Source organism: Pongo abelii, chromosome 12 (genome assembly GCF_028885655.2).
Source record: "Pongo abelii isolate AG06213 chromosome 12, NHGRI_mPonAbe1-v2.0_pri, whole genome shotgun sequence".
In the NCBI taxonomy this organism is placed as follows: Eukaryota; Metazoa; Chordata; class Mammalia; order Primates; family Hominidae; genus Pongo; species Pongo abelii.
In genome coordinates, this window is record NC_071997.2 from 83,523,214 (window position 1) to 83,542,181 (window position 18,968).

Consider the following 18,968-nt stretch of genomic DNA (forward strand, 5'->3'; position numbering starts at 1 on the left):
TTTTCCTGAGCTCACTTTAAGTCTAGATTTCTGGATTTCTCGGTCTGCCTTTCATTCATGTCCCCTTAGAATTAGCTCTTTTGTAAAATTTTCTCCAGCCTCTCATTTTTATTACAATGCTGAGTCATGTCTGCTTATCAGACAACTACTTACTGAATACATTTCACGAGCCCAAATCTATGCCAGAAATGATACAGAACACAAAAGCCTCTTAATAATGTCTGCTCTCAGGGCACTTGAAAATCTGGCTGAGGAGACAAACAAACATACATGAAAAGACAACCATAGGAAGCAACAGAAGACATAACACAAGGTGCAAGATTCTGAAATTTCTGGAAGTCGGAGAACATCACAGTTGGCTGGGGTGATCTATCTATTTCCTTTCCTAATACTTCTCCAATGTCACTCCCCAATATATCTTCAAACAAAGCAATAAGTTTCTGGGTACTCACTACATGAAAGGCACTGCTGAGAATGCTAGAGCCTTCTACCTTCAAGGAGAGATAAAATACAAATAGCGAGTACATAAAGCAAAAGACAGTGGTAAGAGAGGCAGAAAGTATACAGACTATAATGCCATCTCACTCTTACTGGTTTTCAAGGAAAAAATACTTCTTCAACTGTTAAACATTATGGAGACCTCAGTGGAGTTTGTTTTGGTTCTCTATTGCCTCATTAAAATTTAATGGCTTAAAACAACCATTCCATTTTGCTCACAATTTTGTGTCAGACATTTGGATGGCTGGCCCTGATCCATGCAATGTCAGCTCAGGCGGTGGCTGACTGCGGGGCGGGGGGGTCCACCTTCCAAGTTGTCCCCATCACTTATGTGCCTCACACTTCTGTGCTTATTGGGTGTGTGTGTGCATGTGCGTGTGTGTGTGTGTGTATGTGTGTGTGTGGTGTCTTCTCTAACTCTGTCCATATGGCTTCTCATTCTCCAGGACCTCTCTGCATGGTTTAGGCTTTTACCAATACGGCAGGCTTAAGGTATTCAGAGATCTTTCATAGCAGCTGAAGACTCTGTTAAGACCAATGTAGAAGATGTCAGTGCTCTTAAAGTCTAGATCTATAATGAATAGCAACATTTCTATCATATTCTTTTATCCAAAGACATCACAGTTCTGCCCAGATTCAAGGGGAGAACAAATAGACCCTTGATGGGAAAGAGTGTAGAAGAATTTTCAGTCATCTTTAATCTACCACAGAGTATATGAGATAATGGGATGATATTCCATGGAGTATAAAAATTTGTTTCTGTTTAGAATCTTCAATTAATCCAATTTTTATACTGTAAACTCAAGGGGGAGACATAATTAAGAAAAATAACCTGCTTTGTATTGCTTGTTTTGAAAAATGTGAAAAATGTCCATGAAAGGCAATGATGGCCTTGGTCTAAATTGTTCCTAAAGGACTTCTAAAATGTTTTTTTAATCTCATTTCTTGGAGAGAGTCCTGAATTATTATAGACAAAATACGGGAGTTGGGTCTCAGCCTTTGTTCTTTCCACATTTGAGAAAAAAAGAGGAACCCAAATGACAGATAAGAACTTGGTCACAGAAAACAGGGCAAGTGTCACTAACAGAATTGGCTAGAGGAGGGGTTGCCAAAAGAGAAAAACCAGAAAGATCTCCTGTAGCAAAGAAAAAAGTTGGAAATCTCTAAAACAATGGGAAGTATAAATGGAGAGAAGGCAGAGACAGCAGCAGAGATCAAAGATTCATCACAGAGACAAGGGTTCATGGACCAGACTCTGATCTCCAGGGACCCCAAATCTGAAGAATCATAATAGGGAGGGAGCTAGACAAGATGCCCTGGACCACCAGAACCTTTACCTTGTGGTGATAGCAATGAGTGTTGTCAGAAGTGATTAGATTCCAGATGTATGTGGTACATAAAGTCAAGAAGTTTTTCTGAGAGTTTTGATATGGGGTATGAGAGAAAGAGAGGAGTCCAGGTAGGCATCAAAGCTTTTGCATGAACAACTGGAAAGGTGGAACAGATTTTCAGAAAAGATCAGGAAGGCCATTTTTATTATCCAAAGTCTGGAAAAGCAAGAGCAAACACATTCAAAAGCTAGCAGAAGGCAAGAAATAACTAAAATCAGAGCAGAACTGAAGGAAATAGAGACACAAAAAACCCTTCAAAAAATAAATGAATCCAGGAGCTGGTTTTTTGAAAGGATCAACAAAATTGATAGACCGCTAGCAAGATTAATAAAGAAAAAAAGAGAGAAGAATCAAATAGATGCAATAAAAAATGATAAAGGGGAAATCACCACCGATCCCACAGAAATACAAACTACCATCAGAGAATATTACAAACACCTCTACGCAAATAAACTAGAAAATCTAGAAGAAATGGATAAATTCCTCAACACATACACCCTCCCAAGACTAAACCAGGAAGAAGTTGAATCTCTGAATAGACCAATAACAGGAGCTGAAATTATGGCAATAATCAATAGCTTACCAACCAAAAAAAGTCCAGGACCAGATGGGTTCACAGCCGAATTCTACCAGAGGTACAAGGAGGAGCTGGTACCATTCCTTCTGAAACTATTCCCATCAATAGAAAAAGAGGGAATCCTCCCTAACTTATTTTATGAGGCCAGCATCATCCTGATACCAAAGCCTGGCAGAGACACAACAAAAAAAGAGAATTTTAGACCAATATCCTTGATGAACATTGATGCAAAAATCCTCAATAAAATACTGGCAAACAGAATCCAGCAGCACGTCAAAAAGCTTATCCACCATGATCAAGTGGGCTTCATCCCTGGGATGCAAGGCTGGTTCAATATACGCAAATCAATAAATGTAATCCAGCATATAAACAGAACCAAAGACAAAAACCACATGATTATCTCAATAGATGCAGAAAAGGCCTTTGACAAAATTCAACAACCCTTCATGCTAAAAACTCTCAATAAATTAGGTATTGATGGGACGTATCTCAAAATCATAAGAGCTATTTATGACAAACCCACAGCCAATATCATACTGAATGGGCAAAAACTGGAAGCATTCCCTTTGAAAACTGGCACAAGACAGGGATGCCCTCTCTCACCACTTCTATTCAACATAGTGTTGGAAGTTCTGGCCAAGGCAATTAGGCAGGAGAAGGAAATCAAGGGTATTCAATTAGGAAAAGAGGAAGTCAAATTGTCCCTGTCTGCAGATGACATGATAGTATATCTAGAAAACTCCATTGTCTCAGCCCAAAATCTCCTTAAGCTGATAAGCAACTTCAGCAAAGTCTCAGGATACAAAATCAATGTACAAAAATCACAAGCATTCTTATACATCAATAACAGACAAACAGAGAGCCAAATCACGAGTGAACTCCCATTCACAATTGCTTCAAAGAGAATAAAATACCTAGCAATCCAACTTACAAGGGATGTGAAGGACCTCTTCAAGGAGAACTACAAACCACTGCTCAAGGAAATAAAAGAGGATACAAACAAATGGAAGAAGATTCCATGCTCATGGGTAGGAAGAATCAATATCATGAAAATGGCCATCCTTCCCAAGGTAATTTACAGATTCAATGCCATCCCCATCAAGTTACCAATGACTTTCTTCACAGAATTGGAAAAAACTACTTTAAAGTTCATATGGAACCAAAAAAGAGCCCGCATTGCCAAGTCAATCCTAAGCCAAAAGAACAAAGCTGGAGGCATCACACTACCTGACTTCAAACTATACTACAAGGCTACAGTAACCAAAACGGCATGGTACTGGTACCAAAACAGAGATATAGATCAATGGAACAGAACAGAGCCGTCAGAAATAATGCCACATATCTACAACTATCTGATCTTTGACAAACCTGACAAAAACAAGAAATGGGGAAAGGATTCCCTATTTAATAAATAGTGCTGGGAAAACTGGCTAGCCATATGTAGAAAGCTGAAACTGGATCCCTTCCTTACACCTTATACAAAAATCAATTCAAGATGGATTAAAGACTTAAATGTTAGACCTAAAACCATAAAAACCCTAGAAGAAAACCTAGGCATTACCATACAAGACATAGGCATGGGTAAGGACTTCATGTCTAAAACACCAAAAGCAATGGCAACAAAAGCCAAAATTGACAAATGGGATCTAATTAAACTAAAGAGCTTCTGCACAGCAAAGGAAACTACCATCAGAGTGAACAGGCAACCTACAAAATGGGAGAAAATTTTCACAACCTACTCATCTGACAAAGGGCTAATATCCAGAATCTACAATGAACTCCAACAAATTTACAAGAAAAAAACAAACAACCCCATCAAAAAGTGGGCGAAGGATATGAACAGACACTTCTCAAAAGAAGACATTTATGCAGCCAAAAAACACATGAAAAAATGCTCACCATCACTGGCCATCAGAGAAATGCAAATCAAAACCACAATGAGATACCATCTCACACCAGTTAGAATGGCGATCATTAAAAAGTCAGGAAACAACAGGTGCTGGAGAGGATGTGGAGAAATAGGAACACTTTTACACTGTTGGTGGGACTGTAAACTAGTTCAACCCTTGTGGAAGTCAGTGTGGCGATTCCTCAGGGATCTAGAACTAGAAATTCCATTTGACCCAGCCATCCCATTACTGGGTATATACCCAAAGGACTATAAATCATGCTGCTATAAAGACACATGAACACGTATGTTTATTGCAGCATTATTCACAATAGCAAAGACTTGGAACCAACCCAAATGTCCAACAATGATAGACTGGATTAAGAAAATGTGGCACATATACACCATGGAATACTATGCAGCCATAAAAAATGATGAGTTCATGTCCTTTGTAGGGACATGGATGAAATTGGAAATCATCATTCTCAGTAAACTATCGCAAGAACAAAAAACCAAACACCGCATATTCTCACTGATAGGTGGGAATTGAACAATGAGAACACATGGACACAGGAAGGGGAACATCACACTTCGGGGCCTGTTGTGGGGTGAGGGGAGGGGGGAGGGATAGCATTGGGAGATATACCTAATGCTAGATGACGAGTTGGTGGGTGCAGCGCACCAGCATGGCACATGTATACATATGTAACTTACCTGCATGTTGCGCACATGTACCATAGAGCCTAAAGTATAATAATAATAATAATAATAATAAAAAAAACAAAGTCTGACCTGCATATTAGACAACTAAGTGGAGATTATAAGGAGGCAATTGAATATGAGTCTGGATTTCAAGAAAAAGAAGCAACCTAGAAATACAAATTTTAGCGCCATCAGCATATAAATTGTGTTTGTGTCATAAGACTGGATAAGCTTACCTGCAGAGTAAGTGAAGATTGAGAAAAGAAGTCTAGGCACTGAGTTCATTGGCTCTCCTAAAGTTGGAGGTCATGGAGGAACCAGCAAATAAGAAGCAACTTCCAGCGAGCTAGGAGACAAGTATTACTAGAGATACAGAAAGTTACCAGGAAGACATAAAATTTATAAATTTGTATGAGCCTTAAAAAGTCATCAAACATATATAAGGCAAAAATTGACAAAACTAGAACTATACAAATCCAAAATCATAGTTGGAGATTTTAATATAATTTTCTCAGTAGTGATAGAACAAAGAAGCAAAAAAAACAGTAAGTATATAGGAGATTTGATCTAATTGATAGCTAACAAAGAAGGGACTATGTGTAAAATACACACACATACAAATGCACACACACGTAACAAAGGTAATTGTTCTGAAAATGTAAATCTTCCTGAATATCAAACAGGGGATCAGTAGTCCAGAGATTGGCAACAGTAACCACTACTAACCCTAGGACTTGAGGAACAAATGAGGAAGTCATCTTACTGATGTCCAGGAACTGGGGCAACTGGTAGAAGCTGGATCCTCCAAGGATCTGTTCAGTGAGAGCTGGAGTCACAGAGAAGACTCAGTTGCTGCCTGAGACAGAGGAGGGATGAGATATGCTCTTTTACCTATTCTCCAATATCCCACCAGTGCCATTTGCTAAACCCAATTGAAAGCTGATTGATAAGGTGGTACCTGGGAAATGCAACTGCAGGGATCATCCCTCCTGCAAAACAGAGAAGAGCGTAGAGAAGGGCGTGACATAGATGTGAGAGAAAACACACAAATGATCAACACACTGTATACAGTGACTTGTCCTTCATCCTAAGAGCAATGGGGAGTCATTAAAGGGTCTTAAGCAGGAAGTCACAATCTCATAGGCATTTTTTACATCTGCAGTACTAAGATTGCAATAGATGGTCATAAGGACAGTTATAAGACCTTTGCATTTGTCTAGGCAGAGATTGTGGTGACTTAGACCAAAGTCATAGGAGAGGAGGGAAGTAGGCTGATTTGAAACACATTTAAAAGTTAGGCTTGAGAGAACAAGACACTGATGTTCCATGAGGGAGTCAAGGATGGCACCCAGGTTTCCATTATGAAAAACAGGGAAATTGGAAGAGTCGTTTGCTGAGATGGAAAAAACAAGGAGGAACCTATTTACAAGAAAGATGGTAACTTCAGTTTTGATGCAAGTCATCAAAATGGTGGAGTTCAAAGAACAACTGATTATCTGGACCTGGAGTTCAGGAGTAGGATCTGAATGGGGACACACATTTTGGAAGCCATCACCACATGCCTGGTATCTGAAACCAAGGGAATGAATGAGATCACCTGAAAAGATTGGGTATAGTCAGAAGAAGGGGTCTAGGTATAGAGAAATGCCAATATTTAAAGAACAGATAAAAGAGAAGTAAAACAAAAGCATCAGAAAGAAGTCAATGGAGATGTCAGAGGAAAAAATGTCGAGGAGAATATGACGCCAAGAAAGAGAGTATCTCAGAAAGAAGGAGCATTCTACCTGTGAAATGTAATTACAAAATCAAGGAGATCAGAACTAAGACTTGGCCTTAGTGAGTATTATTTCCCCAGAGGCTGAAGAGAAACTCAATTGAATTGTGAGATGAAGAAATAAAAGCATGAACAACTAGTATAAATTTGCTTGGGAAATGGAAGTGACAAATAAGGCAGTAGTTAGGGATGGGTTTCACTGGACAATAGGAAGCCATTATAAACTTTTGAGCAAGATAATTATACAATGAAAGCAAGACTTTGAAAATGTAATTTTCACCAGATTGTGAGAACATATGGGGTAGCAAATATATATTCACACCCCCAAGTTTCATTACTCTGAGTGCCTACTGCTTTGATTTACAGGGAATGCCAACATTAAAAGACTCTTCTTCCTCAAGTATATCCAAGGGTCCCCAAGAATGCTGAAATGAACTCATCCTGGTCATCACCTGCTACCACCCCCATCAGAAGTACCCACTCATGGCAAAGCTGTTGGCCCCAACAGGTCCAAGCTGGTGCCATTTAGATCTCTTTGTTCTCACCAGCTGGTCTTGGTTTTGAAGATTGCAGCTACCAGTGGTGCTGCCAGAAAAGCACCCACATCACTGGTGCTGCTGCCAGAAAGGATGGAACTTGTAGCCCATCAGGGGCAGGGACCTGGTTAAACTGGTCATTTGTGCTGAGGTCTAACGGACAGGCAGAGACTTTCCTACCAAACAAGAACAACTGTCTCTCTCTCACACTCTGTGTTATGTTTACTAAGAATAGTTGCCAGACACTAAGTGTTGTCTGTTGGTCAGGAAGTTATGTACTTTAACTCATCTAATTTTAACAACAACCCTCTGAGGTAGATAGGATTTTTGTCTTCCCATTTCACAGCTGAGGAAACTGAAACATGGAGAAGTGACATACTTGACCAAGGTCATAAATCTAATAAGGAGAGGGGCAAGGTACATATGCAGGCAGGTCTGCTGTAGATGCCAAGTTCATAACCACCGCTCTGTATTGCCACTTGGACTTTGTGCTAACACTGCCCCTATCGCCTGCCAGACTCTTCTTCCTCTTGTAGTATATTTCCTTTTTGTCCCTTTTTCTGAAATTTGGCCACAGATTCTACTCCAGCTCATCAGAAATATTTTTATAGCTAGTTTTATGGTACAGACAAATGGTCTCAATCCCTTAGTCCTATGCAAATTAGCAGGTACAAATAGACTGTAGAAGGGAAGGTGGCTAATTCTACTCACCAGCAACACTTATGTTCCAAATTAGCCAGGATGTAAGTATATCCAGGAATCAGAGTGGCCTGTTATCTAACTCCTCCTACCAGGAACAGAAGGACCAGGACTCCTACAGAACCAAATGTCCTATTAGCCAAATATTGATCTGGCCAAGGTGTGTTGGAGGAACCGGAGTCCCTCTCCTCATCCATGTAAGAATATCACTAGTGTGTCTGCTATTTTGCCTGCTAACCAAGAGCAAAAAGTTTTAGGTCCATAGTAATCCTGTTATATTTACCTTTTCTCTTTATAGAGATATTTCAAGAACAAGGATCCATTCCCTGCCTAGCTATGGCTTAGAAAATCTTAAGAAGCTGAGGGCCAGGTCGACTTACAACTTAAAAAAGCTTCCTAGTCTGGAAAAGCTTGTCGCTCTCATGGAAGCCAGCCTCACCTATCCCAGCCATTGCTGTGCCTTTGCAAACTGGAGACGGCAAATGTGAGTCCATCCTTTAAGCCCTGCTCAGGCATTTCCCCAATGTAGAACTTAGTCCACCATTTCTACCTATCTGTGACATGAAGAGAATCTACTTGCAGAGAGTTCCCTGTCTCAAGCCCTTTGGCACATTCTGGGTCAAATATTCAGTTTGTGGAGAGTGAGGAATAGTTGAACTCTTTCATTTCTTTGAAAGTGGGCTCACAGGAGAGGGCTACCCATGGGGCAGAACATATACCAAGTACTAAATGAGAAAACATGAAAAATACTAAGCATAGTGCCTCAGAGTTGGTGCATAATATCTGTTCCCTCTTTCCTTTGTACCATTATAGATTTAATCCTTCAAGTCCCAAACTCTGCACCTGATAAATGCCCCATCCATGTCATCTTTGGCAGAGAGATGCATAAATGCCATGCCAGAGACTGATGTACATATCTGCAGCACATCCCAATCACTCTAAGCCTCTCTAATCCACCTTGGGATCTTACTACCTCACAGGGAGGATAAAGATTAAGACATCTCGTTACTTAGGCTTTCAAAGAAAGCCGGGTTCAAGGAAGCCCAGACTTAAAGAGGGCGATCTAAACAGAGACAAGTCTTAGTAGCTAACTGGTTAAAAAAGTGAGGTAATCATAGACAGGATCTGGAGAGAGTAAAGAGAAAGTCGCCTTGGAGATTGTACACATGTTCCAGACATTTAAACGATCCATTGGAGGTAAGAACTTACTGAGTATCAGAGTTCTCAAAGCTCTCACTCTCCTCTGAGCTCACCTACATAAGCCACACCATGTAGTTGCACTCATCAAATGATGTCTTTTCATTACTCTTATATACTAACCTAAAACTAATACAGCTTTCCTATGATATTATTTCACTGTTTAACACAGTCTCCTCTATTATTCAACCTTTAACATACATTGACCAGTCCATGTGGACATATTCCTTGCTCCAAAGCAAAACAAAAAGAGCAACAAAACAGTACACACCCTAAAATGTTTTTCAAAGTAGCTGGAAGTCCCTACTCAGACCCTTTTGGAGGATTTGTAGAAAAATAGCTGTTTTTCAGAATCCGCATGCATCATTGGGGTATTATCCAGAATGGGCACTCTTCATAGATTAGCTCAAGAGCCAGGAAATTTCTTCCTGACAACCAGAATTCTTAAGGTCCTAGGCTGAAGCAGTGGCTTGCCTCTTTTATATTCCAGATAAGAATTATTCTATCCAGAGTGAGAAAGATACCAATTTTGCACCAAGTCCCTGGGACTGAATATCCCAAAGGAGAAATAAAGAACATTAAGATTGGCCAGGCGAGGTGGCTCACATCCATAATCCCAGCACTTAGGGAGGCCAAGGCGGAATAACTCCTTGAGCCCAGGAGTTTGAGACCAGCCTGGGTAACATGGTGGGACCTCGTCTCTACAAAAAAAATGAACAAAATTAGCCATGTGTTGTGGCACATGCCTGTAGTCCCAGCTACTCGGGAGGCTAAAGTGGGAGGATTACTTGAGCCCAGGAGGTCGAGGTTGCAGCGAGCCATAATTGTGCCACTGTACTTCAGCCTGGGCAGCAGAGTGAGACCCTGTCTTTAAAAAAAAGAAGAAAATGTTAAGATCACTGTGAGAGCAGCTTGCAGTGTGCTATTTGGCCTAGTTCCAACACACCCCAAGAATTTGTTGTCTCATCGTGTTACTCAGACTCCTCTAGACATAGCCTCAAGGCTCTCCCAACCAGAATCTCTGCATCTGCCTTATATTGTCACAGGACATGAGGTCTTCTCTGATCCCTCCAGACCACTTGGCTCTCATCCCTCTAGGTTGCTGCTGTAACTTACCATCGAGGCCTGTTGGGGTATAGCAAGGGAGAGGAACATGGTTCTTCCACAATGTGCCAAAATGGAGTAACAAAAATTGCGATAGGTGGTTTTCATTTTTTATTTTTAGCAATGGGTATTTGATTTTCATATTTATCAAATTCACACACACAAACAACACAAAATAATTATGTTATTCAGAAGATAATTTCAGATTTATTCCTTCAATAGTGTCAGTTCATTGTATATCATAGTAGGTGTGGTTTGGTAGTGGGATTCAAGTTTTAACTTGTATGATGGAATTCTTCTTCTGATCCTTATTTGGAAATAATGCCCAGAGTGTAAACACGAGGCCCCTGTGACTAAAACTTTGGCCAGTGGTCCTCCTGGACTCTTCCTGGACTTTCCCTGGACTCTTCCCAAAAGTTCATATCAACTACACTCTCCATTTGTCATTGAACCAGATATTTCCTTGTCATAATTCTGTATTCATTTTGCATTACTTTGCTCTCATTTTATTCTTCAATTTTTATTGTATTTAACAACTTTATTGTATCTTCACAACTCAATGTTGTGAAGGCCATTTCTTCACAATTCAATATTAAATTGACATGCTGTGGCATATGCTTCTAAGTACCCACACAGGGCCTAGACCTCAACAAGAATTCCATAAGTAACCACCATCATTTTTCTTCGTACTGCTGACATTTGCTAAGTATTCACTGCCAAGCACTGTAATACTCTGTATCTTTATCTCATTTAATTCCCACAATGGTAATATCATTATTATTCCTTTCTCACAGAGACAGAAACTAAGGCTCAGAGATACTAAATAACTTGACCTACACTGACCAAACAGATCCAAATCTGGTCTGCCTGCCTCCAAAGCTTAGGCTCTGCGACACTGCTATGCCACCCCCAAGCATCTGTTCACTGACTGATCAGAGTCCAAGAGTGCCACTTTTTAAACTGACCCTAAACTGAATTCCCAACTCCTTATGATAGGATTTTCCAAAGTACTGCGGAGGCAAGACTTGATGTCCCTTGGTTTCCACTTTTGTTTCTGTTCTTATCTCAGAGACATAAGTTATTTACTTTTCTCCTTACTTCATGTCAGTGGGTCACTTCTGCTTCAGAAAAAGAGAAGCACAATATTTAAAATATATGGACAGCAGTATCAACAATAAGAACCTTCACAGACAGCAACCATAAGCCATAGGAAGTGAAGGCTGTTTCTAGAGAGTTAAGTCAGAGCTCAGTCCAATGAACCAAACTGCAGTCAGCAAGTACCAGATTACTTACTTTCTCTTCCTGGAATCAGGCTGCAACTAATTCAATAATAGGGTTTAAAAGTCTAGAGTTAGACTAAGGACCACAGGATACCCCTCTTCTCCCTTCTTACCCATTATGGAGCTTGCCTCACCTTTCTTGGAAGACCACTGACTAAACCAAAACATTTTCTGGGCTCCGTTTCCGTTCACTTTCAATTCTGTGTATGTTAATCATTTAGCCTTAAAAAAAAACAAACAAAAAGAATCCCTTAAGCCCAGGGAAAATGACTTCCTGGCAATTCAGTTCACTTCCCAGGGGTGAGAGAAGAGAGGAGAGCACTCTTCCTAACAGCCCCTTCTCATCCAGGTTGATGTGGCAAGGTTCAGTCCCTGTATAATAGGTTGGAACACCTGGCAAGACTCATCCTTTAGCATCAAATGGAGTCTTTACCTCCTCCACTCCCCTAGCCACCTTTTTCCTTCTTATGACGGTTTTGATACTTACTTCGCCAATTATATCTGAGGTTGTGTCAAGGTTTAAAAAAAATACAGTCAACTTAATATTGCTGTGAACTTGCCCCTTGGGGAAGGAGGAAAAGGTATGCATGTGTATGTGTGATTTTTTTTTTTTTTTTTTTTTGCATCCAAAAAGGTCCCAAAGTAAGACTTATTCCCATTCCATAAGCCTTTACTTCCAAACAGAAGTATTACCTTCCATGTCTCTACATCCAGAGTATTGATAGACTACTCTGGGGTACAATATTTATGGGTATACTAGTGGATTGAATATTTATCAGCTGGATTTCATTCAAATCCCTCTGTAAGTACCTCTATATTGTTGACAAGGCCCCTTGTACATTTGGGTTTAAAGGTAAAACCAAGACAGTAAAGTGAGCCCAAGGAGAGCTAGACTGCCCAGAGGATGAGTTCCATTCTTAGAATAAATTAGGTCCTTTTGCAACTTGCATCGTTCTTTGGGGCACTCACTAGGAAACTGTTCAATATGAGAGAGCCAGGCTTACCTTGCAGACAAACACATGCCTGAGGCCTATTGTGGCCCCCAGAAAGTGAGATAATAAAGAACAGGAAAGACCCTGGTAACATTTCCGGCAAATTAGCTGGCCTCCTAATAGCCTGAGTACCAAAGAGCCAGGGAATAGGGGCTGGCTGGGAACTAACTACAGATTTTGATCCCCTAATTTATGTAGATAAGAGAAGCAAATAAGTTCTCATTTGAGTCAGAGAGCAGTCTGGATCTTCCAGTGATTTGAGTGTAGATGAATAGGAATATGTCCTACTCAGGTGTATTAACAGATAGCTGGATCAAGATGGGAGAAGGAAAAGGGTAGAGTTGATACTAGGTCTGTAAATTATTTTCACTTAACAGCAAGGCTTAGTCTCAGGTGCCTTCCTCCCCACATTCAGATTGTGGCAAGATGGTTTCCCCAGTGAGCCATCCAATTCTAGTAATATATATACAAGTTGTTATATTCATTTACAGTAAGCAGCATTAACCCTTGAGCTTAGCCTCAAGGGCAGGTATGATGTGAGAAGAGAAAAAAAAATCTCAGGAAGAAACCCATCATTTCTACCCTGCACAAAGACAGTGATGTATTTGCTATACTGGATCTGAGATGTTGATTCTATTTCTTTTTGTATTTTTCTAGCTCTGAGCTTCATCCAATTTGCAACAAATCTATTTTAAGGCAAGAAGTTGATTATATGACTCAGGCTAGGGGTCAGAGAGCCTCTCTGGCAGAAGACAATGAGTCCAGCTACAGCAGAGGATTTGACATGACATACACTGAGTTTGACTATGACTTATGCAATGAAGTGGTTGACGTGACCTGCTCCCCTAAGCCAGATGCATTCAACCCATGTGAAGATATCATGGGGTACAACATCCTCAGAGTCCTGATATGGTTTATCAGCATCCTGGCCATCACTGGGAACATCATAGTGCTAGTGATCCTAACTACCAGCCAATATAAACTCACGGTCCCCAGGTTCCTTATGTGCAACCTGGCCTTTGCTGATCTCTGCATTGGAATCTACCTGCTGCTCATTGCATCAGTTGATATCCACACCAAGAGCCAATATCACAACTATGCCATTGACTGGCAAACTGGGGCAGGCTGTGATGCTGCTGGCTTTTTCACTGTCTTTGCCAGTGAGCTGTCAGTCTACACTCTGACAGCTATCACCTTGGAAAGATGGCATACCATCACCCATGCCATGCAGCTGGACTGCAAGGTGCAGCTCCGCCATGCTGCCAGTGTCATGGTGATGGGCTGGGTTTTTGCTTTCGCAGCTGCCCTCTTTCCCATCTTTGGCATCAGCAGCTACATGAAGGTGAGCATCTGCCTGCCCATGGATATTGACAGCCCTTTGTCACAGCTGTACGTCATGTCCCTCCTTGTGCTCAATGTCCTGGCCTTTGTGGTCATCTGTGGCTGCTATATCCACATCTACCTCACAGTGCGGAACCCCAACATCGTGTCCTCCTCTAGTGACACCAGGATCGCCAAGCGCATGGCCATGCTCATCTTCACTGACTTCCTCTGCATGGCACCCATTTCTTTCTTTGCCATTTCTGCCTCCCTCAAGGTGCCCCTCATCACTGTGTCCAAAGCAAAGATTCTGCTGGTTCTGTTTTACCCCATCAACTCCTGTGCCAACCCCTTCCTCTATGCCATCTTTACCAAAAACTTTCGCAGAGATTTCTTCATTCTGCTGAGCAAGTGTGGCTGCTATGAAATGCAAGCCCAAATTTATAGGACAGAAACCTCATCCACTGCCCACAACTCCCATCCAAGGAATGGCCACTGTTCTTCAGCTCCCAGAGTCACCAATGGTTCCACTTACATACTTGTCCCTCTAAGTCATTTAGCCCAAAAGTAAAACACAATGTGAAAATGTATCTGAGTGTTGAATGATAACTCAGTCTTGCCTTTGAAGGGTATGTCACAAATAGCTGACAGTGCTTCTACATATTTCATCTAATTTAATATTCCTGGTGTACCTTTAAGGTAAATTGGTCAGGAACTATTAATTCCATGTGATACATTGGGAAGCTGAATTATTAGTAACAACAATAATAATTAAAGAATGCAATACTGTATTATATATTTTATCCTTATATATGTTATTTTTGAACATTATGTTCAAAGTGCTTTTGTTCAGATATTTCAAGTGATCCCTGTTAAATAAGCAGGACAGGGATTATTCTTGGAGTTTTACAAATGAGGAAACCAAGACTCAAAGACTTAAGTGACTTGTTCAAAATTGTTTGGTTTGTAAGAGGCAGAGCCAGGATTAGGTATTCCGACTCCCAGAGAATTTCCCAGAGAAGCACCATGGTATTCATTCATTCATTCATTCAACAAATATTAATTGAACACCCACCTGAAGCCTTTGTAATGCGTCAATGTGGATAGGCTGAAATACATTTCCCAGAATTCCTTTCCTCATGTGTTTCCAGTTAGAGTGGGCCGTAGTGAAGACTCTAGGAAAATAGGAGCGCAGAGGAAAATGGCAGCCATTTTGTAGCTCAGCACACTTTGTTGCTGTTGCTGACTCAGCTCACTGCTGTGAAGCAGCGGCTGGGTCTCCAATTGTTCCACCTTTCCCTGGATCCTCCTTCAGGTTCTCAGACTCGTCCTGGGCCAGGTATATTTGTTAATCTCCATGATAAAGGATCCAACTTCTGTAGGGCACTTTCATCACCAAGGTCAGAGGCAACAAGAATGTAAGCATGGCTCAGGGTGTGCGTGTGGAGTTCTACCTGTGCTGCTGCTTCCAGCATGCTGTGATCTTCCCTTTATGATCTCCCACCCTGAGGACTTCTAGTTCTGGCGTCAGCTGTGGAAACTTCCCTACAAAGACAGGTTAACCAGCTCCCCACAATTGTGTAAGCCTGTAACAAATATTTACCACCTATATATATTTACATGCATGCAAATATATCACTGGTTCTGCTTCTCTACTTGAACCCTAACACCTGTTATATGACATGCATATGGGTTGTAATGTTAAGAACACAGCAGTTTGGAATCAGACAGCACTGAGATTTTATTAGGACTCCACAATAAGCCAGGACCTGACCTCACTAGGCTCAGCTGCCATTTCTGTAAACTAGAGATGGTTATATAGCTAACTTGTGAGCTTATTGTAAGAAGTAGATAAGAAAATGGTTGTGAAGAGCCTAGTGCTGTAACTGGCATGGTAAACGTTAGTTCACTTCTCTCCTCCCAGACCTGTGCCTGGTCTAGTGCCCTCTCCTGACCCTCAGTCTAGAACTCATTCCATTATAGCATATTGCTCTCGATAAATAACCATACTACCCATATCTATTTTATAAATGACCCCATCTGGATAATTTTGGTCCTGAATATCAACGATAAATTCCACCAAGCTCTGTGCCTTGGCTAGCACACAAAGCTCTGAGTCTGCTCCTTCAATGTCAGAAGCCAGTCCTTCCTCCTCTTACCCTTTGGCAAACATTTTAAAAGTCGATCCCAAAAGCATTAATGAGGAAGTCCTTAGAGAGCCAGAAGAAAAAGCAATCGTCTCTTCCCATCTGACCTGGCACCATTTTGATATACTATGAGCATCAAGTGCAAAATAAAATAATTGTCCTTGTAAATAGTCTAGAGCTTTACTGTCTAGCACAGTGGCTGCTAGCCACATGTGGCTATTGGGCACTTGGACCGTGGCTAGCCTGAATTTAGATGTGCTGTAAGTGTAAAATACACACGGGATTCCAAATACTTCATATAAAAAATTGTAAAATAGCTCAATAATTATTTTATTGATTACATACTAGGACAATATTGTTTTGGAGGTATCAGGACAAATACATTTAAAAATTAGTTTCACTTATTTATTTTTACATTTTTTAATGTAGCTACAAGAAAATTTTAAATTACTTATGTGGCTTGCATTTATGGTTTGCAGTATATTTCAATTGGAGGGCACTGATCTAGAACTATACAAAAATACAGGGCTTTCAGCTAGCATTTTCTCCCCAGCCCCCACGCACTCATTTGCTGCACTGCTGGGCTGTCCCAGCTCTGTCTGCAGTCATTCATCTTCCTTATTTTTGACCAAAGGCAATGTATTTCTGAATTTGGACTCAAACGCAAGTTGCAGCTAAATTAAAAATACGATAGAGTATTAATTATTCCACAACATAGCTGCTGATGACACATCGGTTTAAGAAATCATGGCTCTGAGAGGCAAGAATGTACTCAGAGACAAATATACAGCAAGAGACACTCAGAAGACATTTTTTCCATCACTATAATACTTCCTGGTAAGAGATGAGACTTTTCTCAAATAAGCAAACATATTTATGGGTAGCTAAATTCAGTGCTTCTGAACCCTTTAGACAAATCTGAAGGGAAAGAAAAACATCCTACACTTCCTGTATTATAATAAAAACTATTGAAATCACTCTTCCCCCTAAAGGTGACTATACAGGTAACACCCCTAAAGTTGTACCTCCTGGAGTGGCAGTTCAGTCCCATAGTGGTGACCCAGAGGGAACACACACACACACACACACACACACACACACGCATGAAGTTTCAGATGACTACAAGTTTGTTTTTTCTATTTTTTAAGTTTGTATTGCAAATCTCAAAAACCATGAAGAGGACAATAGCTCCCAGAGATTCCTTAAAGTACCCATATCTCCATGGATAATACTGAAAATATCAATAACAAATACTGATCTCTCATGATGGATATTGGCTTTGGCCATCCTGGTGCAAAATGAAATCTTTGCCTCCTATCCCTGACCACACACTGGACCTGCTCCCATGTCTATTTCCTCAGATTTTCACTTATCATAAATTTCTTCAGCCCCATCCTGGAAAGCCTCTCATTTTGTCTTCCCTTCTCCCCCAACTTTCCTCCATATACTCCTTTGACTAAATCCCAAGAAAATCTGACAAGATAGGATCCTCCTTGGCGGGGTTGGAGCAAGGCGACTGAATGAGTAAATCCAGAGTGAATGGGACAGAGTGAAGAGATGAACTAGGTACACAAGTTGATCAAAAATTTTTATCTTGTCACATACAGATGCACTAGTTTTGGTGAAGTGGATGGAATGGGGGGCACTGGAGAGTACTATTTCACTACAAGGCTCCATGTGCTAATCATGGGGAACCCTTCATACCTTGTTTCTGGAAGAGTAATTTGAGGGAGGAAGAGAATAAGAGGGAAAGCCCCCTGCACTTGCATCACCAAGATACCGCAACTCTTACCCCAGGCAGCACCACGCCTTATTTAGGTCAGTATCACATGGCATTAGAAAAATCAGAAAAAGATCATTGAAACTGATGGCCACAACCTTCAGGTTCATAAAATATTTTATTAGGAAAGTTTGTAAAGGCACAAGCAGGGAATAAACTTTCAGCTACTGCATACTAAGAGACATTGAAGAAAGAAGACAAATATATAGGATGTGTTGTTTGTTTAAAATATAACTGAATCCATTAAAGAAACTAAATAAACGTCCACACAAAATAAAGCTCAACTATAAGGTGGTATTTGCTGGCCCTCATTAAAGTGCTTTCAGTGGCAAGAAGCAGAACTCTTATTTTAAAAAAGCCTTAAACAGTAAGGCCAGTTATATAAAATGTTCCAGGCTTGGATTGGCAGCTCAATGATCTCAAAGACCAAGGACTTTTCCATCTTTTTGCTCTGCCATCTTTGGAGTCTTCAGCCACATCTTCCCTCATGATAGTAGGTTGCTATAGCAATTCCAGATGCCCCAAGCAGACATGACCAAATCCAGAAACAAAGAAGAGATGTCTTTTCTTCTGTGCATCTCTCTTTTCAAAGGGAATAAAATGTCTCATTAAAGGCCATAAGAAAGCCTTCCTTTCTATTCATTACCTAAGATTGCTGCCCTGGTTGCAAGAGAGGTCACAAAATGAGCCTCTGCCACATTCAGCCTCTATAAGTGAAAGGCAAGTTCTGTCAGTCAGGAATGTGGAAGCAGGTACTAGAAGAGGGGGAATGAATGGGTAGGCAACCTCATCCTCCAACCTGAGTCAACCCAAATCCTCTCTCATGGGATGAAGCCAGTGGGATTCAAGGTCAGGATACATAAGGCAACTTTACACCTCGCATCTCCTGTCTTCATTCCTCTGTCACCCTCCCTCCATTATAACCTGCAGTGCAGCTCCTCCTCTCCATGTAGTCTGTTCCATCCCTCCCTGAAACGAACCCTAGAGACTACTTAGATCTAAAGGCAACCACTAGAGTCATACATTGTCCATGAAATCCTGTTTGAGAATAGGAATGGAAAAGGAAAAAAAGAAAGAAAAGAG

General features: G+C 40.8%; 1 protein-coding gene across 1 annotated transcript in view; it reads left to right on the top strand.

Annotated features, from left to right (window-relative positions):
• The window catches only part of FSHR (follicle stimulating hormone receptor), a 202,438-nt gene extending 187,690 nt beyond the window's left edge, over positions 1–14,748 (top strand). Inside the window, exons 9-10 of the mRNA XM_002812040.4 lie at positions 8,364–8,549; positions 13,296–14,748. Coding sequence (XP_002812086.3) covers positions 8,364–8,549; positions 13,296–14,529 — 1,420 coding nt within the window. The 3' untranslated portion in view covers positions 14,530–14,748. The remainder of the gene's footprint in view (positions 1–8,363; positions 8,550–13,295) is intronic.
• Positions 14,749–18,968: the final 4,220 nt, after the last annotated feature.